The sequence below is a fragment of the Echiichthys vipera genome (genome assembly GCF_963691815.1).
Source record: "Echiichthys vipera genome assembly, chromosome: 17".
Lineage (NCBI taxonomy): Eukaryota > Metazoa > Chordata > Actinopteri > Perciformes > Trachinidae > Echiichthys > Echiichthys vipera.
In genome coordinates this window covers 5280141-5300385 of record NC_139842.1, presented here as the reverse complement: position 1 = coordinate 5300385, position 20245 = coordinate 5280141, and the positions used below count along the sequence as shown (strand labels likewise).

Sequence of the window (20245 nt, the reverse complement as noted above, 5' to 3'; positions counted from 1 at the left end):
ACTCTGTTTTAATATGAGAGGATAAAGTGAAGACATATTGGATTGGCCCACGTTCGCCTGGGTTTAAAAATGAATTGTGCCAGTAGCAGCAGCAGCACCATGCGGTTTGCCTTGTGCAGCCCATTTAGTTTCTGAAAATGTCACTAAAACGATGAGGCCTGCACCTATTTATCTGCACAGCTCAATCACTGCACAATGGATTCTTCCATTGGCTCACAGTTTGGATATAAAGAAAGGGAGAGGGGGGTTACAGGGGGGTTTGTGTGGGTGTATCTCCAACTACCTCCAACAAACTGACCTGAGGTCTGATTAAAACAGATCCAAAACTTCTCCTGATCCAGGGATCTGTTGGTGCCCAGATCCAGACCATACTGGGTTTAAGTGGTAAAACAGACATTGGACTATCAAAGCAGGGCAAAGCGAGCAAACTCCAGCCTGATTCCAGAGTGAGTGAAAACTGAGGGATGCATGATAACGACTGATGATATGTCACCGATGTTTGTTCTATTTACTCAATAAACGAACATAAAATGCAATGGGGCTGTTATGAAATGCTCCCGTTATATTATAACTGCAGTTAATTCCTTTGATAAGCACACTCTTACTGCTACTTCTCACTTGACCCGTAATAACAGTCCTGCTGCTCCTGATTCTGCCCTTCAGATGTGACCATGATGTCTCCCTGGTGCATAACTGAAACTCATCTTTGTCTTAACCTGATGTGAATGTGTGTTGTTGTGTGAGGCTCCCGCTTGCTGCATTCTCTGAGATTTACTGTGCCATGTGTCAGAGCATCCCCCTACCACCACCACCACCACCATCCTCTCTCCCTCACTCACACACACACACACACACACACACACACACACACACACACACACACACACACACACACACACACGCACGCATAGTTGGGTGAAGCAGCTTGCAGTTGCTGTCCTTCCCTGGGATAGCGGGCTGGGTCTGGAGGGAGGCCTGCAGCAGAGTGCAGGGCTTCTGGATTTAATGAAGCTCCGACCCCGCTAGACCTCAGAGAAGTATCACAATCATCCGCTGTCGAGTCCGCAGATGGTTTATGGGATGGCTTTGTTGGGGCCAGAGCCTAAATCTGCTTAAATCCTGAGGCCTCATTGGTTGGGCCCAGCAGTGCAGGGTGAAGGAGAGAGGCAGTGCTGACACTTTGTACCTCTTTCCATCATGCAGGGCTGTTTACACTGCTAACGCTGTCTGATTGTAACTACGAACACTACCACTGCTAAGATAATGGTGACACTTTATTACAATAAACTTAATCAATGGTTTATAACATATTATAACACATTCATGCAATCAAGAAGATGTTTGCGTTGATCAAAAACTGTTTTTTAAAACAACCAAAACTACCCCTTTAGATTTCCTCATATAAAGTATTCACAAGTGGCCTAAAGACACTTAATACAAGCATATTTACACACTTTTAATATAGTTGCAAGCCGATACAATTACATGTTAAGTGTTTAATAATTCATTCGTGCATTATTCACATTGTGCATTCATTTACAGTTGATGCATGATAAAACAGCATAGTTGTAATCATGTGTCATTTATTTGTCTTTGTGTGTGTGAACTCATTTCTAAAGTTTTAAATATACCCGTGAATGACTCGTACATGTGTACAAGTGACTTGGACGAGTAAACAGTTATTTCATCATACAACACGATGTAAGTACTTATTTAGGCGCATAATCATTTGATATTTTATGTTATGTTTGACTGGCAGCGCTTCATATAAGGCCTTTATAACAAGCCTTAGTTTACGGGTAATAAGGTCCTTTTACGTACTTATAAGATGCTTCTTTACATTAGCATGTGTTAATAACACTATATGATCGTTATAGCGTCATAAACATGTTTATTGAAACCCTATAAGACATTAATAATAACTTATAAGGATGACGTTATTATGTATATATTAACAGTTAGCTACGAATTTCAACGTTTGTGTAGTTAAGTGTAGCTCAAAAAAGCATAGTTAACTGTTAATACATGTGTTTAATAATAATAATAATAATAATAATGTGTTTCTTATGAGTGGCACTGTATCACCACAGATTTCCGTAATCAACTGTGTTCTGATTCACAATTTCCTGCTTCGATATTATATTTAATCCAATTGAATATTAATTTGATTAGGGCTATTTCTGTTACTGAACCATTTTACTTCTCAGAGAACTAATGCTGCTAACTGTACTTGGAGCCCTCTAACAAATCGCACTATTAAAAAATATAGACTTAGAATTGACCCCAAAGCATTAATGTGCTGCAATGTGACATGAACACACCATAGCAGCTAACACAATAAAGTGAAACTCTGCAGACTCTACAGTCAGGCAGTATTCACTGACATTTCCATTCACATATCTTGAGGTCAGAGGTCAAGGGACCCCTTTGAAAATGGCCATGCCCCTTTTTTCTCACGCCAACATTTCGCCTTATGTGATGGCCCTGGGGTTGGTCCTGCTCGGGTCTCTTGTTGACTGTTTGTCTGCTTTGTTTCAGGAGGTTGGTGGGAGGAGCTATGCCATCAGAGATGCAGCACACCTGAGCAGGCTGGGCTCAGGTGGCTTTAAAGCAGACCTGCAGGATCCTCTCGCTCTCTCTCCTGGCCTGCCTGACTGACTGACATTATTTGGTTTGATATTGTTTTCACACACATACACTTACACCTTCACACACACACAGACACTGCATACATACTGACCACTGATACTGAATTATATAATTTATTTCCTTTGATTAATTCAAACATTTTGAATTACTTACAGACTATGTGTGGTCTCCCTCTTTTGTCACATACTGTTGAGCCAGGTTGTGACACTTACTAAAATGTATTATTACTTTAAGCCTTATTTCACCCCCTTCCCGACACGCTAGCACACTAATGGACTCTTTAGATTGTGGATTTTATGAATCGATATTGATTCAAATGAAAACATTTCCAAATTCTAAAATCCTTTCAAAAACTTGCTTATTGTCTTATAATCTAACAATAAACGTGTTTACGGTGCTTTTATCAACACTAATATAGTCTCATTAACACAAATAATGCATCTTATAAGGACTTGTAGTCCCTTATTAGAAATGAACTAATGATTACGAGGACTTTAATATAAAGTGTTGTTCTTGATTGGAGGAGTTAACTGCTGACCAATAGTTAAAGTGTTCGGATGAAAAATATTCCCTTGGTCTTCAAAATAATATCAAATAAGCCACCGAGACAATTGTTTGTTTGTTTTTTCATGTTTAAACTATTAACAGAGAAATCCCAGAGAGTCGCTAACAGTCGGACGTGGCTAACAGTGATTAGCTCGGGGCAGTACGGTGAAGGCATAAAACGTTGTTTTTTTAACCACTAACACTTCTCAAAATAACACCAAACCTCTGCAGCAGCATGAGAAGAGATCTTACACACTAACCGAAGCATCAATGGGCTCCTTCCTTTTGGATTGCATTTGGTAATCGACTTGAATGGACTTTACTATGAGAGGAGCTGGTACAAGGGCCAGTTGGTAAGTCTTTCAAAACACTCTTTTAATAAACTCTGGGTTCGTTTACTATGTTGTTGGTGCTTTGTTTTATGTGTGGGGACTCTTCTCATGCCACTGCAGAGGTTTGGTGTTATTTTGAGCAGTATTAGTGGTTAAAAAAGATGTTTTAATGCCTTCACCGTACTGCCCCCAGATAATCAGTGTTAGCCACGTCCAGCTGTTAGCGACTCTCTGGGATTTCTCTGTTAATAGTTGTTATTTGATGTATATAAGTGCCGAAAAAGACCATGGGGTGATTTTGTGCCGGAATTACACTTTAAGACACACAAAGAAGCTTGCTAATGTCAGTATAATGTGTTAAAAGTGTAAATAAAACTATAAACTATAAACCATTGAATGAGTGTTTGTATAGTGCATATACCAAGACAGCTGCTACTACTGCCAGTGTCCCTGTCCTATTACAACTACTGCTATTGATGCTGTATTGCTTGCTTCATTATAGCAGTTCTGCACTGATATGGCACAACGTGAAGTGTAGGCCTATATGTAAAGCTATACACTCCTACTGCTATTGCTACTGGTCATGCAACCAGGGGTGGAGCGCCCAAGGACACTGGGGTCATGTCCTCAGTAGGGTCTCTGGCAGTGGTATTTTTCTATTTTATAGACGCCATATCCTTTAATTGTTATGTATTTGTTTTGAATCAAGAGACATAGCGACAAAGCTTGCAGAAATATATATTTGAACACTTAAAATACATTTCTGTCAAAAAGAATATTATGAGAAAGTGTTTAACTTTTGCTTGGCGAGTCCAAACCTTATGAGCAGAACATGTAATAGTGTTATAGCACTACTTTGTTGCTCTGATATTCTGGTAATGCTATCTTTCCATATCATAGTTCTCTTCTACTTCTTTTACATTTAACTACTTGCACCACTTCAGCTCCAGGCCTCGTTATAACTTTCTGCCCATCGTGTGAGGAGCACGAGAGGAAGCAGAGCTCCTGCAGCCCCTCATCAGACTCTGTGTATCAGTCATTTGGTGAAGCAGAGACAAACACAGGAACCGCAGCGGCTTCACGAGCTCCTAATGGACGGATGACGACGCTTCTAATGAATGCACTCATCATCTGTGTGTGTGGGTGGGTGGGTGGGGGTGTTTATGGGTTTATGACAGTCTTTTGGTGTTGCAGCCAAACAGACGCCCCTCTCCTTTAAGCTTCAGTGTACAACTGAAGAGACACATATTTTGAACACATGCTGGCTCAGCCGCTTCTTTCTTTCCCAGCCCACCCCCCCGTTCTGTCTCTTCCTCTCAATCTGGAGAAAAGAAGAAACACCGAAAGGAAAGCTGAGCTAGCTCTCCTTGAACTTCTCAGCTTCATTCGCGCTGCAGCAAAGGAGATAAGGGAAATTATGTTAATGGTCGGTTCGGGTGTAGCTCACAGAATTAACCCACCTCCGTTTTCTCCCAGTCAACCTTCTATTTAATTAGCAGTGAGGATGCAACGACACGAAGCAGTGGTCGTACTGTAAAGTGTCCTCTTTAATAGGAATCCAGCATCAGCAGTGCCATCGCACAAAAAAAGACAACAACTCACAGAAGAGAGAAAAACGTACAAGAAGGAAGGAGGGAACATTTCACAGGGAGGAGAGGAGAGGAGAGGATCAGAGTGACTGGAGTTTGCTTGCTCGTGGTCTTCACGGTGGTCACGTGGCTTACGTTTGGGAAAATAAAATGACTCGTGGTGCTCTGTCCATGGTATCGGCTGCAACAAAAAAACCTCCAGAAACTTTGATCCTCCAGTCAGGAGAGTAAATACTGGGACAGGAAGTGGGAAAAGTCATAACGAGGGCGTAAAGTAACAACGTCGTAAAAAATAAAAAATAAAAAGTATAATTTATAGAGATGCTTCATTCTAATAAAACATTTTCGTCCTCTCTGTCCCAATACTCATTACTGATCACCGTAAAACAAATAGACACAAAGAGCTCATCAGACTGACATCAGAACAGAGAATTGAGACAGTCGGCACAACGACATGGAAAACAGAATAAGGAACATGACAGACAAAGAGAAAGGAATCATCTATAATACAGTGAAACGTCATTTCCTAACAAGACAAAAACAATATTTAACTCATTCCAACAAGAAAGACGATGTTACTCACTTTATATACAATAAATTAGAAATATGTCCTATCAAGAAACTTCTATTTAGTCTGTTTTAATTTTTCAGTAAGCATTCCCCTCCGACAGATTTAACACACAAAGAGCTAAACGACGAAATAACGTCTTCCAATGACGAGCGACTCGAGGCATGCGCAAACCATGTAAACATTTTACTCGTAAATAGAGTATTTGATGCTTATCAAGAAATTGTAGCGCTTCTCTGTTTAAGATTTTGCACAAAAAAAAAAAAAAATGCTGTTTTTTGACCCGTTCATTGTAAGTATAAGAGCATCCAAACTGGAGGCGATACGCGCGCGAGTGTGCGTAAACTGCGTGTGTTTAATTTTACAACGGCGGTGCGCAAGCAGAATTTGTGGTCTGCAAGCTGTAACACACACACGCACACACACATACACACACACACACACACACACACACACACACACACACACACACACACACACACACACACACACACACACACACACACACACACACACACACACACACAAACACACACACAAACACACACACACACCGAGTTGTAAAGCCAATGTGTTGTTTATGATCCGTCCATAAAACTGCCATCGGACGCCATTTAACTACGCCGACACTTCAACGGCCTCTTCATATTTTAACTTTCGGATCAATAAAATTCTGCATAAACTGAAGTCTAACCAGATAATACCCGAGCTATTAAATGTCGACTCTATCGCTAAAGCATTTCGCGCGGGAATAGATCTTTAGTGTTCTATTATCTTTGTTTATATGTGTGTTATAGAACCTCTAGGAATGATTTCCAGGAAGAAGGAAAAACTGAAAATAAATCTAACACTTGTCAGTAAACATGTGAGCGAAACTGGGTAGTCAATTTCGCTTTTTCTTCAGTCCCAGGTGTTTAAAACCAGAGTTGCGCACACTAACCGTGTGTTTCCTGTAATGAGAGAGAAACCCGCCTTGCATAGCAGATAATACACAATATACTGTATGTATAAAAATAGAGCTGATTATTTCTTAAGACGCGATTCGAGAACCACGTTGAATAAAGATCGGAGGATGGTGACCGAGACGATCCGAGATTAAATATGTTGAGCCAGTGCTTCATGCATAAATGGCCTTTGTGCGCAATATAATCTGAAATGAACTTGTTTACTTCTCCACTACAAATCGCTGGTAAACTAAAAATGAATTAGGAGCCATGGAGGATTTTTACTGGCGTTTGTGTCGCGTCCTTTTACGTAATGCTATTTGAGAGTGTGCTGTGCGAAATTATGAAGGCTCAGGATTTGCAAAAGATTCAACCGAAATCATAATTTATCTTCTGATTCACTTAAAAACAAAACTGAGTTCTGATGCTCGAGGCCTATTTTTCGTATGGATGAATGTGATTGAGAAAAAAAAAATCTGGTGTTTTGTGCTGGGCCTCCTCTCACATAAACTCTGCCTTAAGGCTCACGTGAAGCAGAGGGGACGACTATCGATAGCCGATAAAGGCCTCAGATGAGCCGCCGCCGCAGCGCATAAAGCATCTGGAGAGCGAGCTGAAGGGCTGGGATCCAAGATATCGACAGCAGTCTAATCGGTTCCCCCGGTTGCTGAGTCGGGTTAACACCCCCAGCATCCCATCACTTCCCACTCTGCTTCTCCCCTCCGGTATCTGCTCATTACTTAGGCCGACAACTGGGAAACAAACGGCGGCTTGCTGCTTGTATCAACGCCGACCATCAGGCGCTTTCTAATCAAATTCTGCCAGCAATGACAGAAACAAGAAAAGAGGAGAAGAAGAAAAAGAAGGATGGACACCAGTGTGTGTGTGTGTGTGTGTGTGTGTGTGTGTGTGTGTGTGTGTGTGTGTGTGTGTGTGTGTGTGTGTGTGTGTGCTCCTCGTGCTTATTAATGGCAAAGTGAAACCCCGGTTTCAGCACCTCCGTGCGCCTCCGGTGCCAGCTGCAGAACAATAAATAACTAATAAAAGGAAGAGTAGTGCTGGAGAGAAAATAAAAACCCCTCTGTCTGCACCAACCCCACCCCACCCCCCAATCTGTTCTACCGTCATCAGGCGGAATGCTGTTATCTTCCCTTTCATAATGCAGCGTAATATCAAAGCCTAACTAACAACGTGTAAAAGTGTGACGACGGGCAAACACGAGCTATCAGTTCATCAAGCAAACAGTTTTTGTATTGGGTCCGACTCATGTAAAGGAGAAAGGGTCCAGGAGGAGTTGATGTTTGTTTGTCATCCTCCATGACTACAAACTCAAATGCGTCCAAAGTTCAAAAGTTGTCTCCAACACCCGGAGAGCTTCTTAAGACTTCAGTATGAACGTGGCGGCGTGCTCAGCGTCTGTTAGCATCAATCAAACCGTCTTCCTAGACAAATAACCAAGTCCAGTTGCTTTTGATTGAAATTGCTTTGGGGATAACGATGACCTGGACAAATGAGAAACCATCCATCAGTAGATTGGTTGGGAAGGACTGAAGCTACAGTGAAAAGGCAGGTGTGTGTGTGCGTGTGTGTGTGTGTGTGTGTGTGTGTGTGTGTGTTGAAAAGGCAATTGTGTGTTCTATACGTAAGAAATAGAGGACTTTATGTTGGATACGTGGCGTGAGCGTGCATGTACGTGTGTCTGGGCGTGTATGCTAGTCCTTGGGTTGGTCCTTGGTCTGTTTCTTCATTTTCATCCTCCGGTTCTGGAACCAAATCTTCACCTGCCGCTCCGTCAGGTTGAGCGCGCGCGCCACCTCATGCCGCCGGTCCCGCGTGAGGTACATGTTGAACAGGAACTCCTTCTCCAGCTCGAGGGTCTGGTATTTGGTGTACGGGCACCGCTTCTTCCTAGAGGAGCGCGCATGAAGCCAGTTGGCCGACGGGTCATCTGGAGGAAGAGAAGCAAGAGAAAGGACACTTAATGATACAATATAAAAATCAATACAAATGAACCAGTTTTAGAACTTTGGAAAGACAAAGCAGCTAAACAACATCTCGTGCGTAAAAATGGCAGACCCTTGTGCGTAAAAGCTTTGCTCGGAATCACCGGACTCTGCAATTGACACTTGGGTGCGTAAACCAGGGTTATGGTGGCAAAGGGGCTGCAGATTTGACACTAGCAGACCCGTGGCTGTTTTATTTGACACCACGTGGAAGACAGACGGACCGCTTCGTCCACCCTGCAGCTGCATAAGGAGCAAAGCACGAAGGGCAAATATGAACAGCACATCTCAATTGTTGACCATTGTTTTATGAAGTAGCGAGAAGAACGTAGCGTTAAAAAGTGGATTAAACACAGACCAATCCTAATATAGCATACTCGTCTGTTGTTTTATGGTTTTACTCCACATTACAACTTATACCTGGTCCCAGGTGCGTTTCTCAAAGAGGACCGGTCCAGACCCTTCAAAGGTGCACCAATTTCATTCACAATTTAAGCAAAAGCATTAAAAATGTCATGAAAATTTTTAAATTAGCCAAGGAGTTAGCTGATAAGTTAATTACATGTACTGATGTATGGATATGTTTCTGGGAGCTCCTGTTTGAAGGTGACCTTAGCGCGTAAATATAGGACGCTCCAATCACGGCGGTAATTGACAAATGATAAGGGAGGCAGCATTACAGCGCGCGCGCTCGTGCGCGTGCGTGTTTGTGTGTCTTGCAAAACACATTTTGTGACAACAGCCGAAACCCTGTGATGAGAGCAAACACAAAAAGCAGTGTAGATGTTTTACTGCTTTCTTTGTTTGCGTGAGAATGATGATCATATTGCAGCTCCGCACACTGTCACTGCGTCGCTTTTGACTGATGCTAAATTAATAAACAGCGGGGGAATGCACGGGCACATTTGCCCATAACTAAATTCATAAATCAACTATTAAAAAACAGATTGAGAGAGAGAGAGAGAGAGAGAGAGAGAGAGAGAGAGAGAGAGAGAGAGAGAGAGAGAGACTTCCATAATTAGTTGTTCTATTAGGTGATCAAATAACGGTTTCGTGATGCCACAGCACAACAAGCTCCACCGCACTTGTGATTGATTTGAGATGTAAATAACAATGTTGTAACGCATGAGGCTTCTAAACGGGACGGTCTTCATTTTCGGTGGAGAGTAAATTATGAATTATTGCCTTCGTTTTTTCATCTCTGTCTCTTATTTCTCTCTTCCATATGTCTTGTTAGCCAGGCCACCCTGACTCCTCCACTACCCCACCCCTCTTTATAGCTTTCAGACCGACGTAATTAGCATAGACTTCTTGTTTGGGACGCATGGGTCTGGTTAAGGGCTTAAAGCTATCTGCTCTTCCCCTCTGCAAAGCACCCAGGCATCTCAACTATGAGGCAGTTTCATGGCACTCTCACGGCACAGAGGCTCCTAAAAAGACAACAACACATTTGGACATTTGGACAATCCCCGGACCTGTCGTTACCTGCTAATATTCTGCATTTGTTTGGCATAATCTCTCAGCACCTACACTCTCAGTAGATAAACGTTTACTTTTTGAAATAACTATCAAAACACATTCAGGAACATTGTGAGTGGCCAGAGCTGGTTCTGGTTCATTTCCACGTTTACATCTTCTAAATAAAAACCCTTAACCATGAGCAATCACTCCCTGTGGTTAGGTCAGGCTCTTCCTCCGCTCAATTACAACAGCAGAGCCAACAAACAGAGTTTTTCAGCTTTAGACTCTGTAAAAGCAAAAACAAGTTCACGCAAACATGTCGAACTTACGATTTCTGCCTTCCCATATAGCTCTTTGTTAAATTTGAGTCTGATTAGCTAAGGCAAATGAAATGGGTTACACAGTTTAAAGACCATTTAGGATGATGAACAGAACCAGCGTGTGCGTGCAACGTGGGAACTATTTTCTTTTTGCTGTTCTTTCATTGAATTTTATCAATGTCTCAATCAGCAGGGCAGTCTGCTGCTCAGCCCAAATGTGACTGAAAGAGGGGATTCCTTCCTGGATTTATTGGTTAAAAATGTTTTTTTGGTTAAGAGTCACTGGCTGTTATTGTAGTGCTAGAGCCTTCCTGAGGCAGTGTAAGTCAGACAGCACACATGCAGTCTAGCTATCAGACTTCAGTTGGGAATATGAACTCCATCTAAATCAGTTTGGGCAAGGTTAGGGTCAAAAAGCTTCTCATTGTTGCTGTCAAACTGAGAAAAAAAACACAAGATTTATCCTTGAAACCAACGCCAGACCATAGGTCTGCAGGGCAAGGGGCTTATAAAGGCTAGTTTCTATCTCTATGTGAACTGCAACCTCAGTCCTCTGGCCTAAAATGGCAGATGAGAAGATCTTATCAGTTAAAAGTCATGAGCTTCAGCGCCATTCGACGCCAAGTGAGGAGATTTAAAATATGTGCGTTTCCCTCCCCGAGGAGCCTGGCGATATTTTACTGCTTTGACATTCCTATGACGCCAGGACAATTCACAAAACTGCATATGACTTTCATAACAATGGTTCTTTTAACTGCCAGTTGTGAATAAAGAACCCTTCTGTGTGGCACCTTGAGCAGTGTTAGCTTTAGGTTTGATCTTATCTAAACTTGAAATGGTTGATACGCAACATTTACACCAGAAAAAGAAAAACGCAATTAAAGTTATGGATGACAACCAAAAAAATACTTATAACTTAAGAATATGGCATACTCAAGTCAAAATGTGGATCTATAGATCACATTTTGACATTTCAAGTCTACATTGAGAGAAAATAAGTCATAATATGTAGTTAGCAAGTGAAAAGTATTAATACAAAGTCAAAATTCTGATCAGTTTGACTAAAAATGTCAAAGTTTTGGCAGTGTAACACAGCACATTATGGTCAAGGGCTTTAGAACAAGATTGCAAAGCCAAGATGGCTGCCAGCGATGTACATCAGCTGGCCTCTGTCCATGTGGATCCGGCAGAATATAGACTCCCTGTGTTAAGTTAGTTAGCGGCCATCATAAGTAAATATGTCCTTAATACCCTCTGTAATCAATTCCCTCTAACATGGCCAGCATGTAGAGGATCGATTTAATCTCAGAGCAAAATAATGCCTGGTAAAGAGGTGTGAAGAGGGGTGGAGGGTTGGGTGGGGATGTGCTGCGCTTTGGTCAAATTGTAAAGTGGGTGCTTTGCATTCCCCGGGTGTATAATCACCTCCAGGACCATCCATTACCCCCGGAGCTGTGCCGCGACCGTGGCTGTCACCCAGGATGACAAACCGGTTGAGGGGTGGAGAGGTGGAGGAGGGTGGCGAGTTGGGGTGCTGGTGGTGATGGTGGACAGTACTTTCTTCTTTTTTTTTCCGACAGTAAGGACGATGACGGATAGAAGGATAGAATATGGCTGGTTTATGTGTGTATAGCTTGTACAGTGCTTGCTTGAATCTTTTTCTTTAGGCTACATCCGTGTATCTGCAGAAGCAATGTGTGGTGTCACCTGGATGAAAAGATTAATAATCCCGTAAAACTATGGCCCTGCGGCGCAATGTGTTCAATTGTAGGCCAATGTGTGTGTGTGTGTCCACCGTGATTAATGCCGCTTGTATGGAAACAGTGACTGAAACGGCTAGAAGACTAATATCACATCCCGTCTCTTTCTCTCTCTCTCGTTCTCCCTCCCTTAGCAATTTCACCCTAATAGTTCCAGAAATTGACCTCTCATATATCCCAAAGGCACGTTATTACATTTCCAGAAGTCGTATTTTATTCCCCCCCACCCAACCACCCAAAACCTTACACCCCATCTCGCCCAGCCACCAACAGCAACACACCAATTAATGGGGTTGTTCACCCGGCGTTATAACTTAATAAACTTTGGGGGTAATAACTTTCTCGCACTGCCCGGCAGCAGCAGCAGCAGCAGCACAAAGACTGAAGTGTAATCTTGTAGTTTATTCTGGATGGCCGCCCAGCACCAGTAACACAGAGAGAATCTGTAGCCGGTCGCCGGCTTTGACTGGATGTGATGTTTTGAAAGGTAGGATTCCACTGATGTTATTCACAGAACGGCCATTTTGAATACCTGGGGAGGGGAACTCTGCCTTGTCCTGCTGTTATGTGCCAAGATGCAAACACTAATCATTACTCAAAACTGCACCAGATACGAGCGCTTTCAAAGAGTTCATGTTTCACATATTAGACCCATTATTACAAGCTAGTAATCCTAGAATTCAGCCTACACAGTGGGATACAATTTATGGTGGATAAAAACTGTGTTCTGTCAGGAATCTTTCCCTTTTTGTGAACACATAAGGGGAACCAACGTATGTGCCTTTAACCTCTGAAACATCAACTCGCTGTCCAACATGCCTTCTTATTATCTATAATGGCGAATGACTTTCAAGAATTCTGCCATGTCGTAACCTTTAACAGCTCATAAAGTCAAAGCTCTCTGAGGAGTTGCCCTCTGGTGAACTCATCTATTGTTCACAGAGTAGCCAACAAAGGACGCAGGCAACAATTATACAACTCACATTTTCAGTACACCAAAGCTATTGTCTGCCATGCCGTGTCAATAACTTGTGTTGTTCAACGTGTCTGCTCTCAATCTCTATTTAAAATGCCAGTCGTATAAATTATTAACATGGTTGACATCACGGTAACTTTGTACTTGTTTGTGTTTAAAGGAAGATTTGTAGACTATGATATATTTAACTCAAATGATGAACATCTGCAAGCAAAACCAAGACCAAAGCCTTAATGAAACCCTGAGCACGCCAGGCTGTTCTCAATCACCTACAAGAAGTAATGCACTATTTCATTTCTATATAACCCATGTAATTGTGAACCTTGATGTGCCTCTGAGAGGGAAGTCAGGCGATGTCGTAAAAGGCAACAAAGTCCACGTATAGGAGGCCGGGGTCAAGGATGGGTCAAACAAACACAGGACTTTCACCCTGTTCATGTCCTGTGTGAAACCAAGACTTAGCGTGAACTTATCGCTGCTTACTTTTGTTAAATTCTACATGAAGTATGCAACAAACATATTTATCTTAAACCTAACCACAAACTGTTCCTAAACCTAAATGTGGAGTTGCTTCAGCGGGTTCTGAACTGCAGGGAATTGCGCAGGACAGCACTTAACTGTTCATAGGATATATTTGTATGATTGTATGGGGGTACACTGAGTACGTTTAGCTAACATACCATAAAGATTTGGCAAAAATGTTTGATTTTCTTGCGAGCGTTAGACATCTTCACATTTTGAAAACATTTGTTAAACATACAAGATATAACATGGTAATTTAGTGGCTAGCTATTTCCTGTGTCCAGTCTTTGTGCTAAGCTAAGCTAACGGGCTGGTGGTGGTGAGTGGGGTCGATCTTCTCATCTAAGTCTCAGCAAGAAAGTGAACAAGAGTACCGCCAAAAATGTCAAACTATTCCTTTAACCCAGAACAAAACAGCCAGAAAAGCACACAGCTATGAGGGCACTAAGGATAATTCTTAAAACATGTATGAGGCATAAGAGATGCGTTACATATCTGTAGAAGGGTCACGTGAACATTACGCTGTCATTTTCAATATGTGCCGTTCCAACACAGTCACCTGATTTCAGCCTCAGCTAAGAAGTAGCTATGGTGATATGTCTAACTACACTCTCTTAAAGGTGACTATTGATATTTACACAAGAGAGAAGTACAAAGACTTACTGTATATCTGAGGTTGCACAAACAAATGTGTATTGAAAATCACTTTTTTTCTATTGCTTGTTAAAATAGTAACCAATCACTCTATTTGTGAAGCTATGTCGGGGTAAAGTAGTGTTCAGCTTGCATAGAAACACATACAGCCAAGGTGTTTAAAATGGCCGCCATGCGAACAATAGAAACAGCCTTCACTTGCTGTTGGGTGCAGCACCCACTACCTGCCACACTGACACACTGCACATAAAAAAAAGAATAATAAAAAACAAAGCACAAGAAAAACAGCTCGCTCAGAGAGAAACTTGCTCTAATTGAGAAGACTCTCAGTTCGAACACTAGAATCCATCACAGACCAGGCTTCACTACCGCCGAGCCAGACTGGGACACACAGTGTTACTGGTGGAAAGTCCAATAATTCAGACTGGAGGCTGCTGGGCTCCATCCAGCCCTTAAGCAGCTCACTGCTCTGATGGATAGCATGCTCACATGCTGTAATAAGGTGTCTGAGTGCATGAGAGTGTGTGCGAGTGTGTGTGTGTGTGTGTGTGTGTGTGTGTGTGTGTGTGTGTGTGTGTGTGTGTGTGTGTGTGTGTGTGTGTGTGTGTGTGTGTGTGTGTGTGTGTGTCTGTGTGTGCGTGTGTGTGTGTATCAGTGCTGTGTGTATATGTGAGTGTAGCCTAATTTGTATTTCTTCCTCTGAAAAGGCCAATAGGGGTGGAGGCCTCCCTTATTCTCTCTCATGCACACACCAGACACACGCACGCACACACACACACACACACACACACACACAATGCACGACACACGTAACGGTCACGCGCTCACACGCATGGATCCGACTCCTCTGACACAAGCTGGATTTATCCGGCGGGAGACAGAGCTCGTTCACATCAGCTTCGCTTAATAAATATATAAGAAATAAAATAAAAAACAGATGATTTTTTTTTTCTTCTTTTTCCAGGGCGTGTTTTTCTGTCCCGCCCTAAATAAGTCAAGAAGCTTTGGGAAAATGTCTCTAAACTGAGCCAACCCCGCCAGCAGCACATGATGGATTAAATGTTGTTGTTAGTGAGAACAAACCCGTGTTGTACTGGCCGAACCCTCCGCGGCTTTATATCAAGATGACTGCGATTTCATGACAGCTAAAATATTATTATTATTATTACAGAGTGAGCAGATGAATAAGACAGCAACTCACGTGCGGCTGTGTGCTCGTCAGACTATAATAACACCCGACATCAGTTTTGCCGTTTTGTTGAAGCAAATATTCAACCAGATGCATTTTTTTTTTTGCCTAAAGAATAATTTAGTGCTTGTTATGAGCGATATCCTAACTCTGAAGGTTCCCATACATTTATTTATCAGTAGATCCATGTTCATGTCTTTAAAAGAAGCATACAAAACAATAAACGCTCCAGTTCTCCATCTTAAAACTCACAAAATAACTCTAGGCGAGATACACGTCTTGGCAAAAACACATGGAGCGTGATTATTTGGTCTTGAAACCCCAACAGAAGCCGCTGTGGGGTGATACTGTATTTATACGCGTTAAGAGTCCAGAGAGCTCGGTGTGACTGTCCCCCCACTCAGGTGTGAGTGGTGTTGAGTCCCGTAGTGCAGATCAGTCCACGCTGCTGCCTGAGTTATGAGGCATCCGCTCTATTTAGAACTAATCTAGCCTGCTCTTCGGCTCGTGTCCATGATGGACGGCCTGACTCCTTTTACGATTTTCATGATTTTTTTAAAAGACAGGCCGTGTGTATGTGTGACATAGCATTTGATATTTTCCCCTGATGGCCACACAAACACATTTGAAGTCAGGGACGGAAACAATACGTTTAGAAATATGACAAAATAAACCTCCAGATGCGCGCGTGTGTCTGTAGAAAACGATATAGTTAATGCAGAATGAATGAGCAGGAAAAAAAGTATCTGACTGCCTCCCGGACGCATACGTACATGACATATTGGAAACACGGCGTCACTTTATACACCGCTGGTTAAATTAACCTATAAAAAGATCATTCAGGCTGGCCGAAGGTAGCCAGTAAAGCTCTGGAGCTCATGTCTCCATACTCTGGGACTTGTGAGCGCACACCGCTCACTGCACAGTGAGAGGCAGATCAGGAGCCGGAGGCCTACAGCTCTATTTACAAGTTTGCTCCAGAGGGATTTACTTTAGTTTGGAGCGGCCGATCAGCCCGGCTTGTTACAGACTGACACTGACACGAGAAGCTTTACAACGCAATGGAGCGCAGACACACGCATGTGCGCGTCTTCGTGTGAAAAAAACAAACAAACATAAAAATGACACAGAGAGACGAGCGGAACCCCACGACCTATCCACCTGCAGCGGAAAAGACAAACCCAAAGAGCACCACTCGGTTCTTTTCAAACAGGACAGCAGTGCGCATGCCCCGAGTAATTACCACTACTACAACAACAACGTAAGTGTGTAACGCTACTATCATACTTTGAGGGAGAAGAGCAGCAGATTAGAAAAAAATAAATAAATCTGACCCTGTTTTTTATATATATATATATATATAGCTTATTTTTGCTTTGATTTGGCGCGTCTGTCGTTATGAATACTATTCCTTCCGCTTTGATGTTGCCTTCATTTTAAACGTTTCCAGAAGCACAATAGTCACCTTTCTTACACAATCATCCGCAATAAAAAATATCAATATATGTTTTTTTCTGCCCATGCAGGTAAAGCTATCAGACTACACGTGTGTTTGGCTTTTGTAGGTAATCATCCAACATTCCGACAGTACTTTCAGTGATTTTCAACCTGCCATATGGACGCAATAACAGCATCTCCACAATACACGTACATTTAACGCGATTACCCTTTCTTGAGGTGATTTTGTTCAGTTTTTAGTGTGTAGGTTATTTTTAGGCCGATTCTTGCACCAGTTTCAATTGCATTTCAAGTTGTTCGTATTGTTTTATCCGGCTCTTGCAGGTTATTTGAAGTGTGCGCCTCTTTAGAAAACTGCGGGGGAGATGCAGTCTACACATAGGCCTCCATTGGTTTAAGGTAACGTCACAGCATTCAGTTAATATGCATTTGTTTCCGCAGGAGCCGGCTGCTTCCACATGCAGGGATGAACCGAACTAAATCTCACAGTAAACTTAGAGAGCAGGAGGTGGGGGCACTTAGGCTCTCTGGCTCTTTGTTCTTGTTTTATGGCGGCATTAAAAGCATTTACAGTCTCTCTCTCTCTCTCTCTCTCCACTCTCTCTCCTTCTCCCGCGCGCTAGTTCCTGCTTAAATGACTTACTTTGCTCCAGGCCGTCTTTGTCCTCACTCCCTTCACAAATGTCCTTATTTTCCTCGAACCCTGTTCTCGGGATGGCCGCCGGGTGGTGGCTTAGGTCGCGCGCTGCTGTGGACGTCGACTCCAAGATGTACGTGGTGGTCTCGTGCTGGTGCGCTCCGCCGATTTTGGATGGGATCTCCCCGCCTAGATGGCCGAGCTGAGGCTCCAGCTTGACCTGACCCGTCTGGCCCTGCCCCGGGACGGACTCGGAGCCGCGCGGCGCGCAGTCCAGCCATGAGCGTAGATACCGTGTGTCCGCGGCGGGCACGTGCTGGGCTGGGATGTAAGGGTGGTAGACAGTAGGGAGGCCACTGGCACCGTGGTGCGGGCTGAACGGGCTCCAGGAGGACGAGAAGACCGGAGGCTTCGGTTGGAAGCTGCACGACGGATACGACTCGGGATGGGGATGCTCCGCGTGCCCCGCTCCGCCAGGCTGCCTTCCGCCAGCGGCTGCGGCGGCGCTCGAGCTGGAATACTGGACGCTGGGAAAGCGAGCCGGGGTTGAGAGTTCATCGCTCTCGTGACTTATGATGGAGTCCACGTAATAGTTGCTCAAAGTCCCAGAAATGGACATTCTCGGACATTATCTGCGAAACGCCGCGAGTTCACTAAATGGAGAACAAGTAGAGAGACATTACGAGATTTTTCTCTTTCCCTTTCTCTCTTTCTCTTTCTCTCTTCTGTCCTCTGCTTGCTCGCCCCCTCCCTTCGTCTCTCTCTCTCTCTCTCTCTCTCTCTCCCTCTCTCTCTCTCCCTCTCTCTCTCTCTCTCTCTCTCGCTCTGCCACTAGCCCCCTTCCTTCCAAACAACTTGCTCACTACAGCGAAACAAAGTGCTACAGCCTACAGCCTCGCATTGTGCGCGGGGGTTTGTCGGGTCTGTGCGCGAGGCGCAAACTGATTGGCCGGACTTTTTCTTCGAGTCTGATAAAGCGTCAATGGAGCGTAAATCAATCCTGCACGCGGGGCCTCTCTCTCTCTCTCTCTCTCTCTCTCTCTCTCTCTCTCTCTCTCTCTCTCTCTCTCTCTCTCTCTCTCTCTCTCTCTCTCTCTCTCTCCTCTCTATTTAATAGATTGCATCCCTCCTAAATAAATGGTCTTGTTTATATGCAATATGCAAAAATGAGCGGCTCGTCCGTATATCTAGTCCGTGTATCTATGGCTGCTGTCACGTTAGAATTATATCAACCCGTTAAATTATGCTTCGCCTGGACTGTATGCACGAAATGCAGAGCGGAGACAACGGCTGACAAATAAGTGGCGCCATTATTTTTATGAATTTATTTATTTATTTTGAGCTAATCAAAATAGATGCGCGTGCATTTCAGTGTGGAGCGCACGAGACGCATTGCCGTCCACTCTTGCGATTGTGCGCAATCGCTTCAATCAACCTCAACATCAGGGAGTCTGCATTTAAAACACCATTAGTAAAAGCGCCGATATACCCACACTTATCTCGAGCCAACAGCGCAGATATTTCCTATCCAAGACAAGATAGATAGTAAAGTTCACACCGACGTGTGTTTAATTATTTACCCACTTTCTGAATGTACTTGTAAGGTTTTCTGTGAGCTGCGGAGCCGCCTGACACTGTTTTATTGGCAGATTAACAGTCATTTTTGTTAACGCGCCATTAAATCGGGCCCTGCGTGGTTATGCCCCTTGTCTTTACAGCGCAAACTACTTCAACTACTTTTTTTGGGGTCCGTTTAATAACATAATAAAATCAGGGCGGCTGCTTTGGTTTTATAGGGCTGATATATGGCCTGTGGTGGTGCGGACCGTAAACGCGACCGAAGCAGCCTCTCCCCCGGTCGGTTAAAGGAGCTTCTCACTCAGCGGTCAGGCTGCCATGAGTAAACACAACTCGGACCGGAGCTCGGTGGAAGTATGGGGGCCTGAGGCTGGACGCTTTCTTCTGTTACGGAATAGTAGGCCACCTGGCTCTGCTGGTCTATGCTGAAGCCTCTCGTTTGAGGGGTGAAATCCGTCTTCTGGCTTTTAATGAGGAGACTGAAGAGCAGACTGGACTGGCAGCGAGTCCAGACATTTGACTTCCTGCTGACCTTTATCAAAGTCAGCGGGATTGTAAGTCTTTATATTTCTTTACAATTATCACGGACGTGAAGTCTTGGACTCTTTGGGGATGGCAGGCGGCTAGTCAGGGCTATAAATCCCATCTGTGCGTCCCATACACAGCTAACAGCGTTATTTACGACGATTAAATATGAACTACGCATTGCTTGTGGGCCTAACGCGGTTATTTACGAGGATAAAGGTAGGCTATAGCGCAGCTTTCAGATCTGCAGAGGAGAAATGATGAGCTTGGACTGGAGACAGACCGAGCGACCAGGAGCAGCAACAAAAACCCAAATCAAGAGTCCTTTAAACATCAGTCGCGACTCTGGCGCCCAGCTTTGGCCTTTGAGCTTGAATGCACCGCATTCCACTGCCTTTCCGCCTTAAAGGACCATTTCCAGCTCATCTGGACAGCTTCCTCTGGATGACAGCGACCCAGTAAGGACAAGACCCAAAAGTATAAACTTTATTAAAGGTTGGTGTGTGAGCTGCGTAATTAAGTGATTTTTTTTAA

General features: G+C 43.6%; 1 protein-coding gene across 1 annotated transcript; it reads right to left on the bottom strand.

Moving 5' to 3' along the window:
- Nucleotides 1-7824: 7824 nt before the first annotated feature.
- Nucleotides 7825-18384, bottom strand: LOC310959383 (homeobox protein Hox-B9a-like). The gene is made up of 2 exons (XM_083930707.1): nt 17615-18384; nt 7825-8576 (listed from the first exon to the last, which is right to left on the bottom strand). Exons 1-2 carry the CDS (start codon nt 18225-18227, stop codon nt 8341-8343), a joined length of 849 nt encoding a protein of 282 aa, XP_083786833.1. The 5' UTR covers nt 18228-18384; the 3' UTR covers nt 7825-8340.
- Nucleotides 18385-20245: the final 1861 nt, after the last annotated feature.